General features: G+C 42.5%; 13 protein-coding genes across 13 annotated transcripts, besides 26 other annotated features; 1 reads left to right on the top strand and 12 right to left on the bottom strand. All coding sequences in view use genetic code 2, as the record gives it.

Moving 5' to 3' along the window:
• Nucleotides 1-2,044: a D loop (control region).
• Nucleotides 2,045-2,111, bottom strand: a tRNA (tRNA-Pro).
• A 29-nt stretch (nucleotides 2,112-2,140) lies between these two features.
• Nucleotides 2,141-2,211, bottom strand: a tRNA (tRNA-Thr).
• Nucleotides 2,212-3,353, bottom strand: CYTB (cytochrome b). The gene has a single exon. A coding segment is annotated over exon 1 (1,142 nt).
• A 2-nt stretch (nucleotides 3,354-3,355) lies between these two features.
• Nucleotides 3,356-3,424, top strand: a tRNA (tRNA-Glu).
• Nucleotides 3,425-3,943, top strand: ND6 (NADH dehydrogenase subunit 6). Its single transcript has one exon. It carries the CDS (start codon nucleotides 3,425-3,427, stop codon nucleotides 3,941-3,943), a length of 519 nt encoding a protein of 172 aa, YP_203381.1.
• Nucleotides 3,935-5,752, bottom strand: ND5 (NADH dehydrogenase subunit 5). Its single transcript has one exon. It carries the CDS (start codon nucleotides 5,750-5,752, stop codon nucleotides 3,935-3,937), a length of 1,818 nt encoding a protein of 605 aa, YP_203380.1.
• Nucleotides 5,753-5,825, bottom strand: a tRNA (tRNA-Leu).
• Nucleotides 5,826-5,893, bottom strand: a tRNA (tRNA-Ser).
• Nucleotides 5,894-5,962, bottom strand: a tRNA (tRNA-His).
• ND4 (NADH dehydrogenase subunit 4) lies at nucleotides 5,963-7,340 on the bottom strand. Its single transcript has one exon. A coding segment is annotated over exon 1 (1,378 nt).
• Nucleotides 7,334-7,630, bottom strand: ND4L (NADH dehydrogenase subunit 4L). The gene has a single exon. The coding sequence runs from the start codon at nucleotides 7,628-7,630 to the stop codon at nucleotides 7,334-7,336; it is 297 nt and encodes a 98-aa protein (YP_203378.1).
• Nucleotides 7,631-7,699, bottom strand: a tRNA (tRNA-Arg).
• ND3 (NADH dehydrogenase subunit 3) lies at nucleotides 7,700-8,042 on the bottom strand. The gene has a single exon. A coding segment is annotated over exon 1 (343 nt).
• Nucleotides 8,043-8,112, bottom strand: a tRNA (tRNA-Gly).
• Nucleotides 8,113-8,896, bottom strand: COX3 (cytochrome c oxidase subunit III). Its single transcript has one exon. A coding segment is annotated over exon 1 (784 nt).
• Nucleotides 8,897-9,579, bottom strand: ATP6 (ATP synthase F0 subunit 6). Its single transcript has one exon. A coding segment is annotated over exon 1 (683 nt).
• ATP8 (ATP synthase F0 subunit 8) lies at nucleotides 9,570-9,737 on the bottom strand. The gene has a single exon. The coding sequence runs from the start codon at nucleotides 9,735-9,737 to the stop codon at nucleotides 9,570-9,572; it is 168 nt and encodes a 55-aa protein (YP_203374.1).
• Nucleotide 9,738: 1 nt separating this feature from the next.
• Nucleotides 9,739-9,812, bottom strand: a tRNA (tRNA-Lys).
• COX2 (cytochrome c oxidase subunit II) lies at nucleotides 9,813-10,500 on the bottom strand. The gene has a single exon. A coding segment is annotated over exon 1 (688 nt).
• A 2-nt stretch (nucleotides 10,501-10,502) lies between these two features.
• Nucleotides 10,503-10,571, bottom strand: a tRNA (tRNA-Asp).
• A 15-nt stretch (nucleotides 10,572-10,586) lies between these two features.
• Nucleotides 10,587-10,657, top strand: a tRNA (tRNA-Ser).
• Nucleotides 10,658-10,659: 2 nt separating this feature from the next.
• COX1 (cytochrome c oxidase subunit I) lies at nucleotides 10,660-12,216 on the bottom strand. Its single transcript has one exon. It carries the CDS (start codon nucleotides 12,214-12,216, stop codon nucleotides 10,660-10,662), a length of 1,557 nt encoding a protein of 518 aa, YP_203372.1.
• A 1-nt stretch (nucleotide 12,217) lies between these two features.
• Nucleotides 12,218-12,287, top strand: a tRNA (tRNA-Tyr).
• Nucleotides 12,288-12,353, top strand: a tRNA (tRNA-Cys).
• Nucleotides 12,351-12,391: an origin of replication (origin for light strand replication).
• Nucleotides 12,392-12,464, top strand: a tRNA (tRNA-Asn).
• Nucleotide 12,465: 1 nt separating this feature from the next.
• Nucleotides 12,466-12,534, top strand: a tRNA (tRNA-Ala).
• Nucleotides 12,535-12,537: 3 nt separating this feature from the next.
• Nucleotides 12,538-12,606, bottom strand: a tRNA (tRNA-Trp).
• ND2 (NADH dehydrogenase subunit 2) lies at nucleotides 12,607-13,642 on the bottom strand. The gene has a single exon. A coding segment is annotated over exon 1 (1,036 nt).
• Nucleotides 13,643-13,711, bottom strand: a tRNA (tRNA-Met).
• Nucleotides 13,711-13,781, top strand: a tRNA (tRNA-Gln).
• Nucleotides 13,781-13,851, bottom strand: a tRNA (tRNA-Ile).
• ND1 (NADH dehydrogenase subunit 1) lies at nucleotides 13,852-14,819 on the bottom strand. Its single transcript has one exon. A coding segment is annotated over exon 1 (968 nt).
• Nucleotides 14,820-14,894, bottom strand: a tRNA (tRNA-Leu).
• Nucleotides 14,895-16,529, bottom strand: an rRNA (l-rRNA).
• Nucleotides 16,530-16,599, bottom strand: a tRNA (tRNA-Val).
• Nucleotides 16,600-17,542, bottom strand: an rRNA (s-rRNA).
• Nucleotides 17,543-17,610, bottom strand: a tRNA (tRNA-Phe).

The following is a 17,610-nucleotide window of genomic DNA, read 5'->3' as shown; positions in this document are numbered from 1 at the left end:
AGTGTTAATGAGGAACAGAGAAAATTGTTATAACGTACTAAAGAAGGTGGTAAAAGTGTGCTCCACAGGGGTTGCTATAAGTGAAAAAAGTTTAACGATATATATATAAGTATACTTTGATTTTTGGGTTTAAGGGAAGGTACCCCGTTTCTAGTTTTAGAGTGTAGTTGAGCGGCGAAGAAGGTTTTCTTCTGTTCAATGTTGAGGTAAAGCGGCTAAGACTAGATGGGTTAGTTTAATTGTAGAGACTGGTTTTCGGTTTAGGGGTTTAACGAAGACGGAAGGTTTATACAAGAAAATTAATTTGGGGGGTAGGGGGGTTTAGCGCAGCAAAAAATTTTTTAAAAATAGACTAATCGGGGCCCCGGGTGGAAAATAGGTAAAAAGCTGAGAATTCATTATGGTAGTTAAATTTTTATGTCAGTCATGCATTAATGAATGTACACATGCCTAATACATCTGTTACGAATTAGCCAATACACCATATGTTCTACCCGGTTTAATTGAAGCACCGGCCCCACTACTGAAATGCTATTGAAAGCCGACCAAAAAAAAAAATACCAGATGTTACCCAATTCGATTGAGGCCAGGTAAAGTGAATTAATGGATTTAAACATAGGGGAGATGCTTTTCTGAATTTCATTTAAAACCTGTCTGAGATTAGGATCCCACAGATTCACTACCGACAGATGCTTTTTAAACCTCATCAATAATCCGGCTAATATTGTAGTCCGGTAGATTCAGGGCATCTAGCATCAGACATCTTTCCGGACCAAGGTTAAGTGAGAAAGGGTCTAGATACAATTGCTTGGTCCGGTTGAGTTAATTGTTCAGGAAATATTTTAATGTTTTATCCATAAATTATTTGTTATTTATATGGGAGGGGGGATCACGGAGATTGTTTATTAAGGATTTATGTCTAATAAACATTTTTCATGGTTTTATGGTTTATACTGTTCTTTTAATAATTGTTAAAGGTTTTTTGAATTAATTTTATTTTGTTTAGAATATTCATTTTCATTAATCATTTAAGGTTGATAATAATGATTGTTGATTAATCTTTTTTTTGTTTTTAACATTAATTTTATGTTGTTATTTAATAGTCATGAGAGAAATCATTTTAAGGTTATTACTATGACAAAATGTTGTTTGTATTATGCTAGTGACCATAAAATTTGTTTGTGATATTCTGAGTGAAACAGTACGAATGTGCAGTTAAGCAATTCAGATGTTCAATAAGCATAATAATATGTTTGTAAAACATGAATTGTTGTGATGAATATTCATGTTTTTACACATTAATGATTATTTGCATTTCATGTTTTAAATAATGAATGTTAATCGTCTTCTACTTTTTGTTCTTATATTTCAAGGTGTGGATCATTTTTAGCTAAATAGGGTTTTTTAGGTTAAGTATTGGATGTTTATTTTTAATATCGCTTTTTTTCTTGATTGTCGCAGTTTGATGGAGTATATGTTCAATAAAGAATAGTTAAAGGTGGGAATCTTTAATTATTTGGTGTTGGTAATGTACTTTAGTTTGGATGGTTTTTAGTTTATCTAGAATTTGAATGTTTGTGGAATGTAAGTATTTCTTTTAAATTTGTGATTAATATTCGTAGTGTTGGGGATTTCTTGGTTGTTTTTTTTGGAAATTCCTTCTTCATGCTAGATTTTTTATGAAGGATTAAAGTTGCATGATAGCTGTATAGGTTTTTATGTTTTCTTAGTGTTTTGTTTGATGGGATTATATGCTGGTAATGTTGAGATTTCTTTTCGTTTGAAAATATTATTCGTGGGGTTAAAAAATTAATGCTCTATAAGCATAGTATGTATATAGAGCATATCCTCTATGTTAGATATTTCATTTTAGCTATAAATATTATTCGTGGGGTTAAAAAATTAATGCTCTATAAGCATAGTATGTATATAGAGCATATCCTCTATGTTAGATATTTCATTTTAGCTATAAATATTATTCGTGGGGTTAAAAAATTAATGCTCTATAAGCATAGTATGTATATAGAGCATATCCTTTGCTTCGAGGGGTAATTTAAATAGAATGTTGGCTTTGGGGGTCAATAGTGGAGGTTTGATTCCTTCTTCCTCGAATTGGGGGCTGGCAACTGCCAAAAATGAAAGTCTTGAGGAGGGCGTTAGCCTCCAGTCTTCGGCTTACAAGACCGATGCTTTAAGTTAAGCTATCAGGACTATCAGTTGAGGAGTTTGTTTTCTACTCATCCAATGGTGGGGATTAAGACCAGGAAGATGGCGAAGTAAATTACTGAGGCTAGTTGGCCGATCATGATATAAGGGTCTTCTACTGGTTGTCCTCCGATTCATGTGAGGATTAGGGTGTCAGCTACTAAGGCTCAGAAGGTGATTTGTGTGAGTGGTCGGAATATAAGGCTTCGTTGTTTAGAGGTATGCAGGAGGGGCATTAGAGCCAGAATCAGAATTGAGAAGACTAGGGCTAGGACTCCGCCTAATTTATTTGGGATCGATCGGAGGATGGCATAGGCAAACAGGAAGTACCATTCTGGCTTGATGTGTGGAGGGGTAACAAGTGGATTGGCTGGGGTGAAGTTTTCTGGGTCACCTAGAAGGTTCGGGGCAAATATTGCTAGGAGAGTTAGTGAGGTTAGTATAATTAGAAATCCCAGGAGGTCTTTGTAAGAAAAGTATGGGTGAAATGGGATTTTGTCTGGGTCCGAGTTTAGTCCTGTGGGGTTTGTTGATCCAGTTTCATGGAGGAACAGTAAGTGGAGGATGCTGGCTCCTGCAATAAGGAAAGGTAGGAGGAAGTGGAAGGCAAAAAATCGGGTTAAGGTAGCGTTGTCTACTGAGAATCCTCCCCAGATTCATTGGACTAGTACGTTTCCGATGTACGGAATAGCAGAGAGAAGATTAGTAATTACTGTGGCCCCTCAGAAAGATATTTGTCCTCAGGGGAGGACGTATCCGACAAATGCAGTGGCTATGACTAGGAATAAGAGGATGACTCCAATATTTCATGTTTCTTTGTAGAGGAATGATCCATAATACAACCCTCGGCCAATGTGTAGATAAATACAGATAAAGAAGAAGGATGCGCCGTTTGCGTGAAGGTTACGGATTAGTCAGCCGTAGTTAACGTCTCGGCAGATGTGGGCGACTGATGAGAAGGCTATAGAGGTGTCTGCTGTGTAGTGTATTGCTAGGAATAAACCTGTAGCGATCTGGGCAATTAAGCAGACCCCTAGAAGGGAGCCGAAGTTTCATCACGAGGATAGGTTTGATGGGGTTGGTAGGTCAATAAATGAGTTATTAACAATTTTGATAAGTGGATGAGATTTTCGAATGTTTGGTGCCATTAGTTTCCATAGTTGAAGAACAACAGTGGTTTTTCAGATCACAGGTTCTGGTTAGAGTCCTGATGGGAATTATGATTTATATAGTTTCTTTTTTTATAGTAGGCTTAGTACTAGGGTTAGTAGCTGTTGCTTCAAACCCTTCTCCTTATTATGCTGCTCTGGGTTTAGTTGTGGCTGCCGGTGCGGGTTGTTGAGTGATTGTTGGATTGGGGTCTTCCTTTTTATCTCTTGTTTTGTTTTTAATTTATTTAGGTGGGATGTTGGTGGTTTTTGCCTATTCGGCTGCTTTGACGGCGGAGCCTTATCCAGAGGCTTGGGGGAGTTGGTCGGTGGTGGGCTACGTAGTGGCATATATGGTAGGGGTGGTTACTTGATATGTGGTAGAGGGCGGTGTAGAGGAGGACGGAGTTGTGGGTTTAGCAGGATTGGAGGGTTATGTGGTTCGTGGGGATTGAGTTGGGGTGTCTTTGATGTATTCTTGGGGTGGATGAATGTTGTTTGTAGGGGGGTGAGTGTTGTTATTAACTTTGTTTGTGGTGTTTGAGTTAAGTCGGGGGCATTATAGTGGAAGTCTCCGTGCTTTAGAGTAGGGAGATTAAAATGGCAGAGGTTATTAAGAAGAGGGTGAGGTAGGTTTTGATTAATCCCTGTTGAATGTTTGAAGTGGTTTTAATTATTGGCAGTTGCTGGTTGGCTAGTCCTTGAGGACCAGCTTTTTCATATCAGGATATATCCACAATGTGTGTGGCGATTTTTTGTGCTATGTTTAGGTTAGTTTTTGGTGTGAGTCGGTGAATAATCAGTGGGAAGAATCCAAGGAGGTTAGAGAAAGAGTGAACTTTTGTTTTGGTCGGGGTGTTAATGGAAGTGGTGAGGTTGGCGAGGTCAATTGCGATAATTAGACCGGCCATGGTAACCAGGATGGCTGCTTGTTTCGCCATAAGTGGTATAGTCATAATAGGAGATTTAATTGGGAGTATGTTTGATGCGATTACAAGTCCGGAGATAATGCTTCCTCAAGCTAGGCGTTTAATAGGGTTTATTACTGTAGGGTTGTTTTCATTAATAGGTGAGAGAGGGTTGGATCGTGGGTGACCCATAGAGGCGAAGAAGATAATTCGAAAGCTATAAACAGCTGTGAATGATGTAGCGATTAGTGTAAGGGCTAGTGCTCATGCGTTGGTCTGAGAGGTGTTTAGGGCTTCAATGATTGCATCTTTAGAGAAGAATCCTGCTAGGAAGGGGGTTCCGGTAAGGGCAAGGCTCCCAATTGTTAAGCAGGTGGTGGTGGTGGGGAGAGAGTTTTGTAGGCCGCCTATTTTACGAATGTCTTGTTCGTCATTTAGGCTGTGAATAATAGACCCCGAGCATAGGAATAGTATGGCTTTGAAGAATGCGTGGGTGCAGATGTGGAAGAATGCTAGTTGAGGAAGATTAAGTCCGATTGTAACTATCATGAGGCCAAGTTGACTGGATGTAGAGAATGCCACAATTTTTTTGATGTCGTTTTGTGTTAAGGCGCAAGCAGCTGTGAAGAGTGTTGTAATTGCCCCAAGGCATAGGCAAATTGTTAATGCAGTGTTGTTGTTTTGGATTATGGGGTGGATGCGAATTAGCAGGAAGATTCCGGCTACAACCATCGTGCTTGAGTGTAGTAGGGCTGAAACAGGGGTGGGGCCTTCTATTGCCGCCGGAAGTCACGGGTGGAGGCCAAATTGAGCTGATTTTCCAGTGGCTGCTAGAATTAGTCCTAGTAGGGGGAGGGTGAGGTTTTCGGGATTAAGTATAAATACTTGTTGTATTTCCCATGAGTTTAGGTTTATTGCCACTCAGGCCATGCTTAGAATGAGTCCAATGTCTCCTACTCGGTTGTAAATCACGGCCTGTAGGGCCGCGGTGTTGGCATCTGCTCGGGCGTATCATCATCCAATAAGAAGGAAGGATATAATTCCAACGCCTTCTCAACCGATAAACAGTTGAAAGAAGTTGTTTGCTGTGACTAGAATAACTATGGCTACTAAGAAGGTGAGGAGATATTTAAAGAATCGAGTGATTAATGGGTCTGATGCTATGTATCATGTGGCGAACTCTAGAATTGATCATGTTACAAATAGGGCAATAGGGAGGAAGATTGAGGAGTAGATGTCGAATTTAAAACTCATGTTGATATCGAAAGAGTTGATATTTATTCAGTGAAAGTTGGTTGTGATAGATTCTAACCCTTGGTCGAGGAAAATCGAAAGGGGGATCAGGCTAATGAAAAATGAGGTTTTTACTGCTGTTTTAATTATTTTGTGGAGGTGTTGGGTGTTTAGTGAGGTAGATGCTAGAAGAATCGGGGTGAGAAGGGTTGTGATTGTAATTATTAAGGAGGAGTTAAAGATTAGGGGGAGATTCATAGCTTTTACTTGGATTTGCACCAAGAGTTTCTGGTTCCTAAGACCAGCGGAGAGACTGTTTTCCTTTAAAAGCCGAACAAGCCGCGGAATTGAACCGCGGTGCGAAGTAATTAGCAGTTCTTGGCATCTCCAGTCTGGTTCGGTTGACAAGAGGGGTTTAACCTCTGTTTCTAGAATCACAATCTAGTGTTTTAGTTAAACTATGTCTACAGAAGAATAGGCCTCAGATTAGTTCTGGTTTTATTATTAGTGGAATGATAGGGATGAGGTGGAGGGTTATAAGGGTGTGCTCTCGAGTGTGTGTTGGGGTAATTGCAGTTAGATGTTCTGGGGTGGGGCCTCGTTGGGTAATAAGGAATATGTAAAGGGAATAACTTGCTGTTAAAAGCGTGCCGATTCCGGTTAGAATAATAGTTCAGTTTGATCAGTTGAATAGGGCGGTTATGATGGTGATTTCTCCTATTAGGTTTGGTGATGGGGGGAGAGCTATATTAGCTAGGTTGGATAGTAATCATCATGTGCCTATCAGGGGAAGAATAGATTGTAGGCCTCGGGAAAGTAATAGGGCTCGGCTGTGTGTGCGTTCGTAATTGGTATTAGCAAGGCAGAATAGGGCAGATGAGATTAATCCGTGGGCGATTATCAAAATTATTGCTCCAGTAAGACTTCATGGAGTTTGGATTATTGCTGCTGAAATCACAAGGCCTATGTGGCTTACTGAAGAGTAGGCGATTATAGATTTTAAGTCGGTTTGTCGCAAGCAGATTGAGCTTGTCATAATAATGCCCCATAGAGATAAGATTAGGAAGGGGTACGCTAAGTCTTTTATAGCGGGTGTCAGTGTAATTGAGATTCGGATAATGCCGTATCCGCCTAGTTTTAGAAGAATAGCGGCTAGGACTATGGATCCAGCGATTGGGGCCTCTACATGGGCTTTGGGGAGTCAAAGATGGGTGCCGTACAGAGGTATCTTGACTATAAAGGCAAGAAGGCAGGCGAATCATCATAGTTTATTTGCTCAAGAGAGGGGGATGTGGTTAGGGAGAAGTTGGAGAAGGCTTAGTGAGAGGGTGCCGGTGTAGGAGTACAGAGATAGAAGGGCGACCAGTAAGGGCAAGGACCCTGCTAAGGTGTAGAATAAAAAGTAAGTGCCTGCATTTAGTCGTTCTGCTTGGTTTCCTCAGCGGGTAATAATAATCAGCGTTGGGATAAGTGTGATTTCGAATATAATATAGAATAGGATTAACTCAGTTGCGGAAAATGCTATAATTAGAGAGAGCTGGAGGAAAACTAATATAGTAATGAAGGTTCGTTGACGTGAGATTGGTTCTGTTGAGAGGTGGTTTTGGCTGGCCAAGATTATGAGGGGTAAAAGTCAGCATGTGAGGATTAGCAACGGGGTTGATAGTTGGTCAATTGATATAAGGTGGTTAGAGAAGTGGGTGGTTTCTGTTTGGTTGAAAAATCAAGAGAGACTGAGAAGAGAGATAATAAGGCTTTGGGAGGTGAGAGATGGTCAAAGTCATTTTTTGTTGATTAATCATGTGGATGGGATAAGCATTAGTGTGGGGATTAAGATTTTTAGCATTGTAGGAGGTTGAGGTTGTGTAGATTGTCTGTTCCGTGGGTTCGGGTTGTAGCAACTATCAAGGCTAATCCTGTTCCGGCTTCGCATGCTGAAAAAGTCAACATGAGTATGGGAACTAGGGAGAATGAGAAGAGAGAGATTTGAGTGGGTCATGAGGAGAGGCCAACGTACATAGACAGTATAACCCCTTCTAGGCATAGGAGGGCTGACAGAAGGTGGGCTCGATGAAGAGCTAGGCCTGTAAGGCCTAGGGTGAATGCTGAGCAAAAGCTGAAGTGTACGAGTGTCATAGGGTAGTTATGGGGTTTAACCATAATTTGTTGAGCCGAAATCAACTGTCTTGGTTGGACTAACTTCCCATTCAGCCCATTCTAGTCCTCCTTGAATTCATTCATAGATTAACCCAAGAGTTAGAAGGGTAATAATTAAGGTTGCTCAGATGATAGTGGTAGTTGGAGAATTTAATTGCGCAGCTCAGGGTGAGGGGAGAAGAAGGGCGATTTCAAGGTCGAATAAGAGAAATAGGATTGCGATCAGGAAGAATCGTATGGAGAATGGTAATCGGGCAGAGCCCAGTGGATCAAATCCGCATTCGTACGGGGAGAGTTTTTCTGAGTCGGGGGTTATTATTGGGAGCCAAAAGCTTACAGTTAGAAGGATCAGGGAAAGGGCGGTGGCAATGGCTAAAATAGTGGCTGTCATTACTTTCTCTCAGATTTTAACTGAGGCTTTGTGATTGGAAGTCACGTGTACTTGTTGATACTAAGAAAGTATGAGCCTCATCAGTAGATAGAGACGTACAGGAAGAGTCAGACTACGTCAACGAAATGTCAATATCATGCGGCGGCTTCGAAGCCGAAGTGATGTTTTGACGTGAAGTGGTATTGGATTTGTCGAATGAAGCACACGGATAAGAATAAAGAGCCGATAATGACGTGAAGTCCGTGGAACCCTGTGGCAACGAAGAATGTGGATCCGTAAACTCCGTCGGCAATAGTAAAAGGGGCTTCATAATATTCTATTGCTTGGAGAGCGGTAAAGTAGAGACCTAAGAGGATAGTTAGGCCTAGGGATTGGATTGCTTCTTTTCGATTTCCATGTATGATGCTGTGGTGGGCTCATGTGACAGTAACCCCTGAAGCTAGGAGTACGGCTGTGTTAAGTAGAGGAACTTCGAATGGGTTGAGGGGGGTGATCCCTGTTGGTGGTCAACATTCTCCTAGTTCGTAAGTGGGGGCAAGGCTTGAATTGTAGAATGCCCAGAAGAAACCAATGAAAAAGAATACTTCGGATGTGATGAATAGAATCATTCCGTATCGGAGCCCTTTTTGAACTGGAGGAGTGTGGTGTCCTTGGAAGGTTCCTTCTCGAATGATGTCTCGTCATCATTGGATTATAGTGAGGATTATGGTGATTAGGCCTAGTGTAAGGAGGATCAATGATCCAAAGTGGAATCATATAGCTAGTCCTGATGTGAGTAGAAGGGCTGCGACAGCTCCTGTGAGGGGTCAAGGGCTTGGGTCAACTATGTGGTAGGCGTGTGCTTGGTGTGCCATTAAACGTTTTCTTGTAGGTATAGGCTTAGAAGTAAAACAAATACGTAGGCTTGGATTATAGCTACGGCTACTTCTAGGAGGGTTAATAGGAACAGAACAATTGATGTTAGGATAGACACAGTGGGTATAATTGGAAGTAAGACGAATGCTGCGGTTGCGATTAGCTGGATGAGAAGGTGGCCAGCAGTTAGATTAGCAGTAAGCCGCACTCCGAGGGCTAGTGGTCGGATGAAAAGACTAATGGTTTCGATAATAATAAGAACTGGGATAAGAGGGGTGGGGGTCCCTTCGGGTAAAAGGTGGCCTAGGGCTACAGTTGGTTGGTTGCGGAGACCAATAATGACTGTGGCTAATCAGAGGGGAACAGCTAGGCCTATGTTAAGGGAGAGTTGGGTCGTTGGGGTAAAGGTGTAGGGGAGAAGTCCGAGAAGGTTGAGGGATATAAGGAGAAGTATTAGGGAGGCTAGAATAAGAGCTCATTTGTGACCCGGGGTGTTAATAGGGAGGAAGATTTGTTTTGTGAAGTTGTGAATAAATCAAGATTGGAGAGTTATTAGTCGGTTGTTTAGTCATCGGTTAGAGGGATTAGGGAAGAGGAGTCAGGGGATTAGCATGGCAATGGCGATTAAAGGAACTCCTAAGAGTGTAGGGCTCATAAATTGATCGAAGAAGCTTAAGTTCATGGTCAGTTTCAAGGGTTAGGTTTTTGTTTCTCTGTTGTTTGTGTGGTTGGCTCATTGAATGTTTTGTGTTTGAGAATTTTGGGGGGAATAATGACAAGAAGAACTAGTCACGAGAAAATTAGAATAGCGAATCATGGGCCTGGGTTTAGTTGTGGCATATCACTAAGGGTGGTTGGGAGTCACCAGTCTACAGCTTAAAAGGCTGTCGCTTGGCCCTGTTTAGCTTCTTAGTGAGGCTTCTAGTATTGATGAAGATCAGTTCTCGAAGTCGTTTAGTGGGACTGCTTCGACTACGATCGGTATGAAGCTGTGATTAGCTCCGCAAATTTCTGAGCATTGTCCGTAGAATACTCCTGGTCGAGTGGCGATGAATGATGTTTGATTAAGTCGTCCTGGGATAGCATCTGTTTTTACTCCGAAGGATGGGAGAGCTCAGGAGTGAAGAACGTCTTCAGCGGTCACTAAGAGCCGAATAGGAGACTCCATGGGAACTACTATTCGGTTGTCGACTTCTAACAATCGGAATTGACCTGGGGTCAGATCGCTGGTTGGGATTATGTACGAGTCGAATGATAGGTCTTCGTAGTTAGTGTATTCATAGCTTCAGTATCATTGATGGCCGATTGTTTTTACTGTAAGATGGGGGTCATTTACTTCGTCTATAAGATAAAGAATTCGTAGGGACGGCAGGGCAATTATGATTAGGATAATTGCTGGTATAATGGTTCAAACTATTTCGATTTCTTGGGCGTCTATGGAGTTGGTGTTGGTTAGTTTAGTGGTTATCATGATTGTAATGATGTAAAGAACGAGCGTACTAATAAGGAATACGGCTATGAGGGTGTGGTCGTGGAAGTGCAAAAGTTCTTCCATAATTGGAGAGGCTGCGTCTTGAAAACCTAATTGTGATGGGTGTGCCATGATGAGATGTACCGGGGTTTAACCAGTGATTCCGTCTTGACAAGGCGGTGTAATTGTTTTACTAACGTCTCTAGGTGTTGATTTAAAAGAAAATGGCAGAGTGGTGATGCGACTGACTTGAAATCAGATTATGGGGGTTCGATTCCTTCTTTTCTCGGATTAATTATGTGATGGATGAATTTGTACAAAGGCTGGTTCTTCGAATGTGTGGTAAGGGGGAGGGCATCCGTGAAGTCATTCAATATTTGTTGAAGTTAGTTCTGTTAGAGTGACTTCCCGTTTTGCTGCGAATGCTTCTCAGATAATGAATATCATCATAATTACCGCCACTAGGGAAATTAAGGAGCCGACAGATGAGACGGTGTTTCAAAGTGTGTAGGCATCTGGGTAATCAGAATAACGTCGAGGTATACCCGCTAATCCTAGGAAGTGTTGGGGAAAGAAGGTTAGGTTAACCCCTGCAAATATAACGCCGAAGTGGATTTTTGCTCATGTTTCGTGAAGGGTGTACCCTGTGAATAACGGGAATCAATGAACAAAGCCTCCTATAATTGCGAATACTGCTCCTATTGAGAGAACATAATGGAAGTGTGCTACGACATAATAGGTATCGTGAAGGACGATGTCTAAAGAAGAGTTGGCAAGGACGATCCCTGTTAGTCCGCCTACAGTAAATAGGAAAATAAAGCCAAGGGCTCAAAGCATTGGGGCGTCTCATTTGATTGTTCCTCCATGCATTGTAGCTAGTCAGCTAAATACTTTAACCCCTGTTGGGATTGCGATAATTATTGTTGCTGAGGTGAAGTAGGCTCGGGTATCAACATTTAAGTCTACTGTAAATATGTGGTGGGCTCATACAATAAAACCTAAGAGTCCAATGGATATCATTGCTCAGACTATTCCTATGTATCCGAAGGGCTCTTTTTTCCCTGAGTAGTAGGTCACAATGTGCGAGATCATACCAAATCCTGGAAGGATTAGAATGTAGACTTCTGGGTGGCCAAAGAATCAGAATAGGTGTTGGTATAATACTGGGTCACCTCCACCAGCAGGGTCAAAGAAGGTTGTGTTTAAATTTCGGTCTGTGAGTAGTATTGTAATTCCGGCTGCTAGAACAGGGAGGGAAAGAAGAAGAAGGACAGCTGTAATGAGTACGGATCAAACAAACAGGGGCGTTTGGTATTGAGATATAGCAGGGGGTTTTATGTTAATAGTTGTAGTAATAAAATTAATAGCTCCCAAAATTGAAGAAACCCCTGCTAAATGGAGGGAGAAAATTGTTAAATCTACTGAGGCTCCGGCATGTGCCAAATTCCCCGCTAATGGAGGATAGACTGTTCAGCCCGTTCCGGCTCCAGCTTCTACTCCTGAAGAGGCTAGGAGTAACAGGAATGATGGAGGTAGGAGTCAGAAGCTTATATTATTTATTCGAGGAAATGCCATGTCGGGGGCCCCGATTATTAATGGAATGAGTCAGTTGCCAAACCCGCCGATCATAATAGGCATTACCATGAAGAAAATCATAATAAAGGCGTGTGCAGTTACAATTACATTATAAATCTGATCGTCCCCTAATAGGGTTCCAGGTTGACTCAGCTCTGCTCGAATAAGGAGGCTTAAAGCTGTTCCTACTATTCCTGCTCAAGCACCGAAGACTAAATAAAGGGTGCCGATGTCTTTGTGATTTGTTGAGAATAATCAACGAGTAATAGCCACAGGTAAGATGGCCGAGGGTTAGGCGGTGGGTTGTAGCCCCAATTACAGAGGTTCAAGTCCTCTTCTTCCCAAGTCCTGCGGTGTCAGACACGCCGAATTGCAAATCCGGAGAAGCAAATGAGAGTTTGCCGGGGCTTCTCCCGTTTTCTTTTTGCCGGGGCGAAAACGGGAGAAGTAGAATGAAGCTCGCTGGTTTGAGCGTTTAGCTGTTAACTAAAATGTTACGGGATCAAGGCCCGTCTTTCTAGAAAGGCTTTAGCTTAATTAAAGTGTTTGAGTTGCATTCAATTGATGTTGGATAAAGTCCTGCAAGCCTTAGTACAGGGTCTAGGAGATTTCAACTCCTTCTTAGGGCTTTGAAGGCCCTTAGTCTGGTTAACTTAAGTCCCTAGGATATTATTAGTGGCGAGATTGGTAGGAGGAAGAATGAGGAGATTAATATGAGGGATAAAAGGGTGGTTGGTTGTTTAGAGTTGTGACGTCAGGTTAAAGGGGAGTTAGAGGTATTTGGTGAAGATGTTAGGGTAATTGAGTAAGATAGTCGTAGATAAAAGAATAGGCTCAGAAGAGCTGAGAGTGCGAGCATGGTAGCTAAGATAGGGGTATTTTGGTTAGTGAGTTCTTGAAGGATAAGTCATTTTGGTATAAATCCTGATAAGGGGGGTAATCCTCCGAGGGAAAGAAGAGTTAATAGGGTGAGGGCTGTGGTTGTTGGAGTTTTTGGTCATGAGGTGGCTAGGGTGGAAATTTTAGTGGATGAGATGGTTTTTAGAGTTAGGAAGAGGGTCGATGTTATGATGAGGTAAATAATTAGGTTTAGGATTATCAGTTGAGGTATGATGGGGAGGATAGAGGCTATTCATCCAAGGTGGGCAATGGAGGAGAAGGCTAGGATCTTTCGGAGTTGGGTTTGATTCAGTCCACCTCACCCCCCGATTAATGTTGAGGTTAGTCCAATTAAAAGAAGAAGGGAGGTGTTTATTGATGGAGAGATCTGGTAGAGGATGGCCATTGGGGCAAGTTTTTGTCAGGTAGATAGGATAAGACCTGTTGTTAAATTAAGTCCTTGGAGGACCTCTGGGAGTCAGAAGTGGAATGGTGCTAGTCCGAGTTTCATGCAGATGGCGATGGTTATGGTGGTGCATGAGATTGAGTTGGTCAAGTTTATAATTGACCATTCTCCAGTGAACCAAGCATTATTTAAAGCTGAGAATAAGAGAAGAGCTGAGGCTGCAGCTTGAGTTAGAAAGTATTTGGTTGAGGCTTCAACTGCTCGTGGGTGGTGGTTTTGGGCTATCAGTGGGATGATAGCTAGGGTATTGATTTCTAGGCCTATTCAGGCTAGGAATCAATGATTGCTTGATACAGTGAGGATAGTGCCTAATGCTAGGCTTGAGAGGATTATTGATAGTGCGATAGGGTTCATTAGTAAAGGAAGGAGTTTAACCAACATGTTTGGGGTATGGGCCCAAAAGCTTTTTTAGCTGACTTTACTAGAGAGTGGTATAGTGGGAGTACGGAGGGTTTTGATCTCTCAGGTGCAGGTTCAATTCCTGTCTTTCTAAGGAGACGAGGGGGTTTGAACCCCTATGTTTCACTCTATCAAAGTGATCCCTAACTTTCGGGCACGTTTCCTATATCTGAGGTGGTAGGCCTGATAGAGAGATTGGTAAGGAGATGTGTCATAGTGTTATTGCTAGTGTGATTGGGAGAAAGTTTTTTCACACAAGATGTATTAGTTGATCATATCGAAAGCGTGGGTATGAAGCTCGTACTCATAAGAATAAAAGAGAGAGCAGGGAAGCTTTAAACATGATCGAAATTGTTGTGAGTTCAGGGGTGTCAATAAATGAGGATCCCAGGAATAGAATAGTTGACAGGGTGTTTATTATAAGGATATTGGCGTATTCGGCTAGAAAGAAGAGGACAAAGGGGCCCCCAGCGTATTCTACGTTGAACCCAGAAACAAGTTCAGATTCTCCTTCGGTTAAGTCAAATGGGGCTCGATTGGTTTCCGCTAGTGTTGAGATGTATCATATTGCTGCTATAGGTCAGCCTGGAATGACTAGTCATATGTGCTCTTGTGTTGTGTTGAAGTTGAATAGTGTAAATCCACCGGTTAGTATAATTATGCAGAGGAGGATTAGACCAAGAGTAACTTCATATGAGATTGTTTGGGCAACTGCTCGAAGAGCTCCAATTAATGCGTATTTTGAATTGGAGGATCACCCTGATCCAAGGATGGTGTAAACTGTGAGGCTTGAGAGGGCTAGAATGAATAGGATTCCCAGATTTAAGTCGGCAAGGGAGAATGGCATGGGGATAGGGGCTCAGATAGATATGGCTAGGGCGAAGGCTATGGTGGGGGCCAGTAGGAAAAGGGCTTGGGAGGAGGTTGAAGGGCGGATAGGTTCTTTTACAAATAGTTTTACTCCGTCTGCGATTGGTTGGAGAAGTCCTATGGGCCCAACAATGTTTGGGCCTTTTCGATGTTGTATGTATCCCAGTACTTTTCGTTCAATAAGAGTTAGGAAGGCTACTGCCAGAAGGATCGGGACCATGTATAGAAGGGGGTTGATTAAGTGAGTGATAAGGGTGGACATAGATAGTGAGGGGATTTGAACCCCTGAATCAAAGAGCTTAGGTCTTTTGCATTAGCCAGGCTCTGCCACACTAGCTAGCCCTTATCTTGGGCTGAAGTTGTTAGTCCTTTATTCAATTAAGTTGTTTTCATTGATAAGGGAGGAGGCTTGTTTGTGACATAGACCTCATTTTCTCGGTCCTTTCGTACTAGAGAAAATACTGCATAGATAGAAACTGACCTGGATTACTCCGGTCTGAACTCAGATCACGTAGGGCTTTAATCGTTGAACAAACGAACCTTTAGTAGCGGCTGCACCACTGGGATGCCCTGATCCAACATCGAGGTCGTAAACCCATTTGTCGATAGGAACTTTCGAAATGGATTGCGCTGTTATCCCTAGGGTAACTTGGTTCGTTGATCAGTTGGACTGGATCAATAGTGGTCAAATGTTTTGTTACTTAGAACTGTCGTTCTTGGTTAAGAGGGTAAGGCCCCGTACATCAAGGAGGATTTTTTTTTCTCCGTGGTCGCCCCAACCGAAAACTTTAGGTCATTGTTGCTTAATTGTCTGTTTTCCCGTGTGGGGTTGGATTGTTTAGCAGTTGCCGTAAGTTTAAAGCTCCATAGGGTCTTCTCGTCTTATGGGAATATCCCCGCCTCTGCACGGGGAGGTCAGTTTAATGGATTGGATGCAGGAGACAGTTGAACCTTCGTGGTGCCATTCATACCAGTCTTTATTTAAAAGACAAGTGATTACGCTACCTTTGCACGGTCAGAATACCGCGGCCGTTGAACATATAGTCACTGGGCAGGCTGGACCTCTTATACGTGTTGTTTGGCAAGAGGCGATGTTTTTGGTAAACAGGCGGGGTTCACTTTTGCCGAGTTCCTTCTGCATCTTTTAATCTTTCTTTAAATGCTCTTGTGTTAGGTTAACGGTGTTGTGTTCAGGGTTTTCTTGGGTTGTTGTTGAACTGTCCTCAATAAAGTCGTTAATTATCAGTGATTAATTCGATCTGATTTACACTTGCATTTTAGAGAATGGTAGATTCACATTACTAGTTCTAGCATAGGTGCTTCAATATTAGAATTGAACAGCTCAGTACGGAAAAAGGGTTCGGAGGAGATGTCGGTATTGGCGGAAGGTATATGAGGGAGCTTTGACGCTTTCTTAACAGGTGGCTGCTTTTAGGCCCACTGGTTCATTTTCCTGTCGAAGTATGATCTTTACCCATAGTTGTAGGTTGTATCCTGTTTCAACCAGGCTGTACCCTGGTTGAATAAATTCTAAGAAGTGTTTTTTGCTTTGTTTGCTAATAACGGGACTTAGAGTTGATCTTATATTCGTTTCCTGAGCAACCAGCTATCACTAAGCTCGTTTGGTCTGTCACCCCTACTCGGAGATCTTCCCACTCTTTTGCCACAGAGACGGGTTGGCTCTAAAAAGCTGTCTCGGAGTAGCTCGCTTAGTTTCGGGGGGTCAAACTTAAATTCTTTTTGCTTGACTAGGACTTGCTAGACCATTATGCAAAAGGTACGAGGGTTTTTCTCTGCTGTTTGTTGCTTTATTATTTGTTTCATTTCTATTTCACCTTTCCCTTGCGGTACTGGATATGTAGCTCTTAGACTTGTTTCTATCGCCTATACTAAAAGTTTAAAATGGTTTAGTTGGTGGGGTTGGTGTAGGGGGTAATCTTTTGTTGGTAAATAATAAGGCTAGGTTTATGGCTCAAAGTAATCTGGGTTTAACGGATATCGTCTCGGTGTAAGCGAGGGGCTTTAGGTTAAGCTATACTTTGATTCCAAGCGCACCTTCCGGTGCGCTTACCATGTTACGACTTGCCTCTTCTTTGTTTTTGTAATGTTTTATTTAAGGTAGGTGGTTTTTGGAAGAGGGTGACGGGCGGTGTGTGCGCGCCCCAGGGCCATTTTAAAGAGAGCTCTCTTGTCTCTCTTTACTGCTAAATCCGCCTTCTGATCTGGTTTCATAAAGATCTTTCGTTTTTTCTAGTATTAGAAAATGTAGCCCATTTCTTCCCACTTCATTTGCTACACCTTGACCTGACGTATTGATGTTTGATCATTGAGCCTACTTGTGTCCCCTCACGGGGTGGGCTGGCGACGGTGGTATATAGGCGGGTTTGGCAAGAAGTGGTGAGGTTAAGCGGGGGGTATCGATTATAGAACAGGCTCCTCTAGGTGGGTTTGGGGCACCGCCAAGTCCTTTGGGTTTTAAGCTTGGGCTCGTAGTTCCCTGGCGGATTGAAGTGTAATTGGTCAAGGTTTAAGGCTAGGCATAGTGGGGTATCTAATCCCAGTTTGTTTCCTAGCGGTCGTGAGTTCAGGTATGTTGGGTAGAGTTACTTTCGTTAGTGTTCTTCAGTCTAGCGAAAGCGTGCGACAGCTTAGCTAGGGTTTGACTCTAGTGAGGGTGAACCTTAATCACGCTTTACGCCGTGAATTATCAACTTGAGTTTCTCGTATAACCGCGGCGGCTGGCACGAGATTGACCAACTCTGTTATCTGTAACTGAGTCGAGCTTTAATCGCTCATGTTCAATGTTTATCACTGCTGAGTTCCCTTGTGGGTGTGGCATAGCAAGGTGTCGTGGGCTGATGGTCGTGCCTGATACCGGCTCCTTATCCTCTGTTTTAGGGGCTTAAGGGCATTTTCACGGGAATGCGGATGCTTGCATGTGTAAGTTCAGATAAAGTTGATGACAAGGCTGGGACCAAACCTTTGTGCTTTCGGAGCTTTTTAGGGCTCATCTCAGCATCTTCAGTGCTGTGCTTTATTTAAGCTACGTAAGC

This window comes from the organism of the source record quoted next, mitochondrion (genome assembly GCF_000004195.4).
Source record: "Xenopus (Silurana) tropicalis mitochondrion, complete genome".
Taxonomy (NCBI): Eukaryota; Metazoa; Chordata; class Amphibia; order Anura; family Pipidae; genus Xenopus; species Xenopus tropicalis.
Note: the sequence above shows the minus strand (reverse complement) of the source record. Positions and strands in the feature narration are given on the sequence as shown.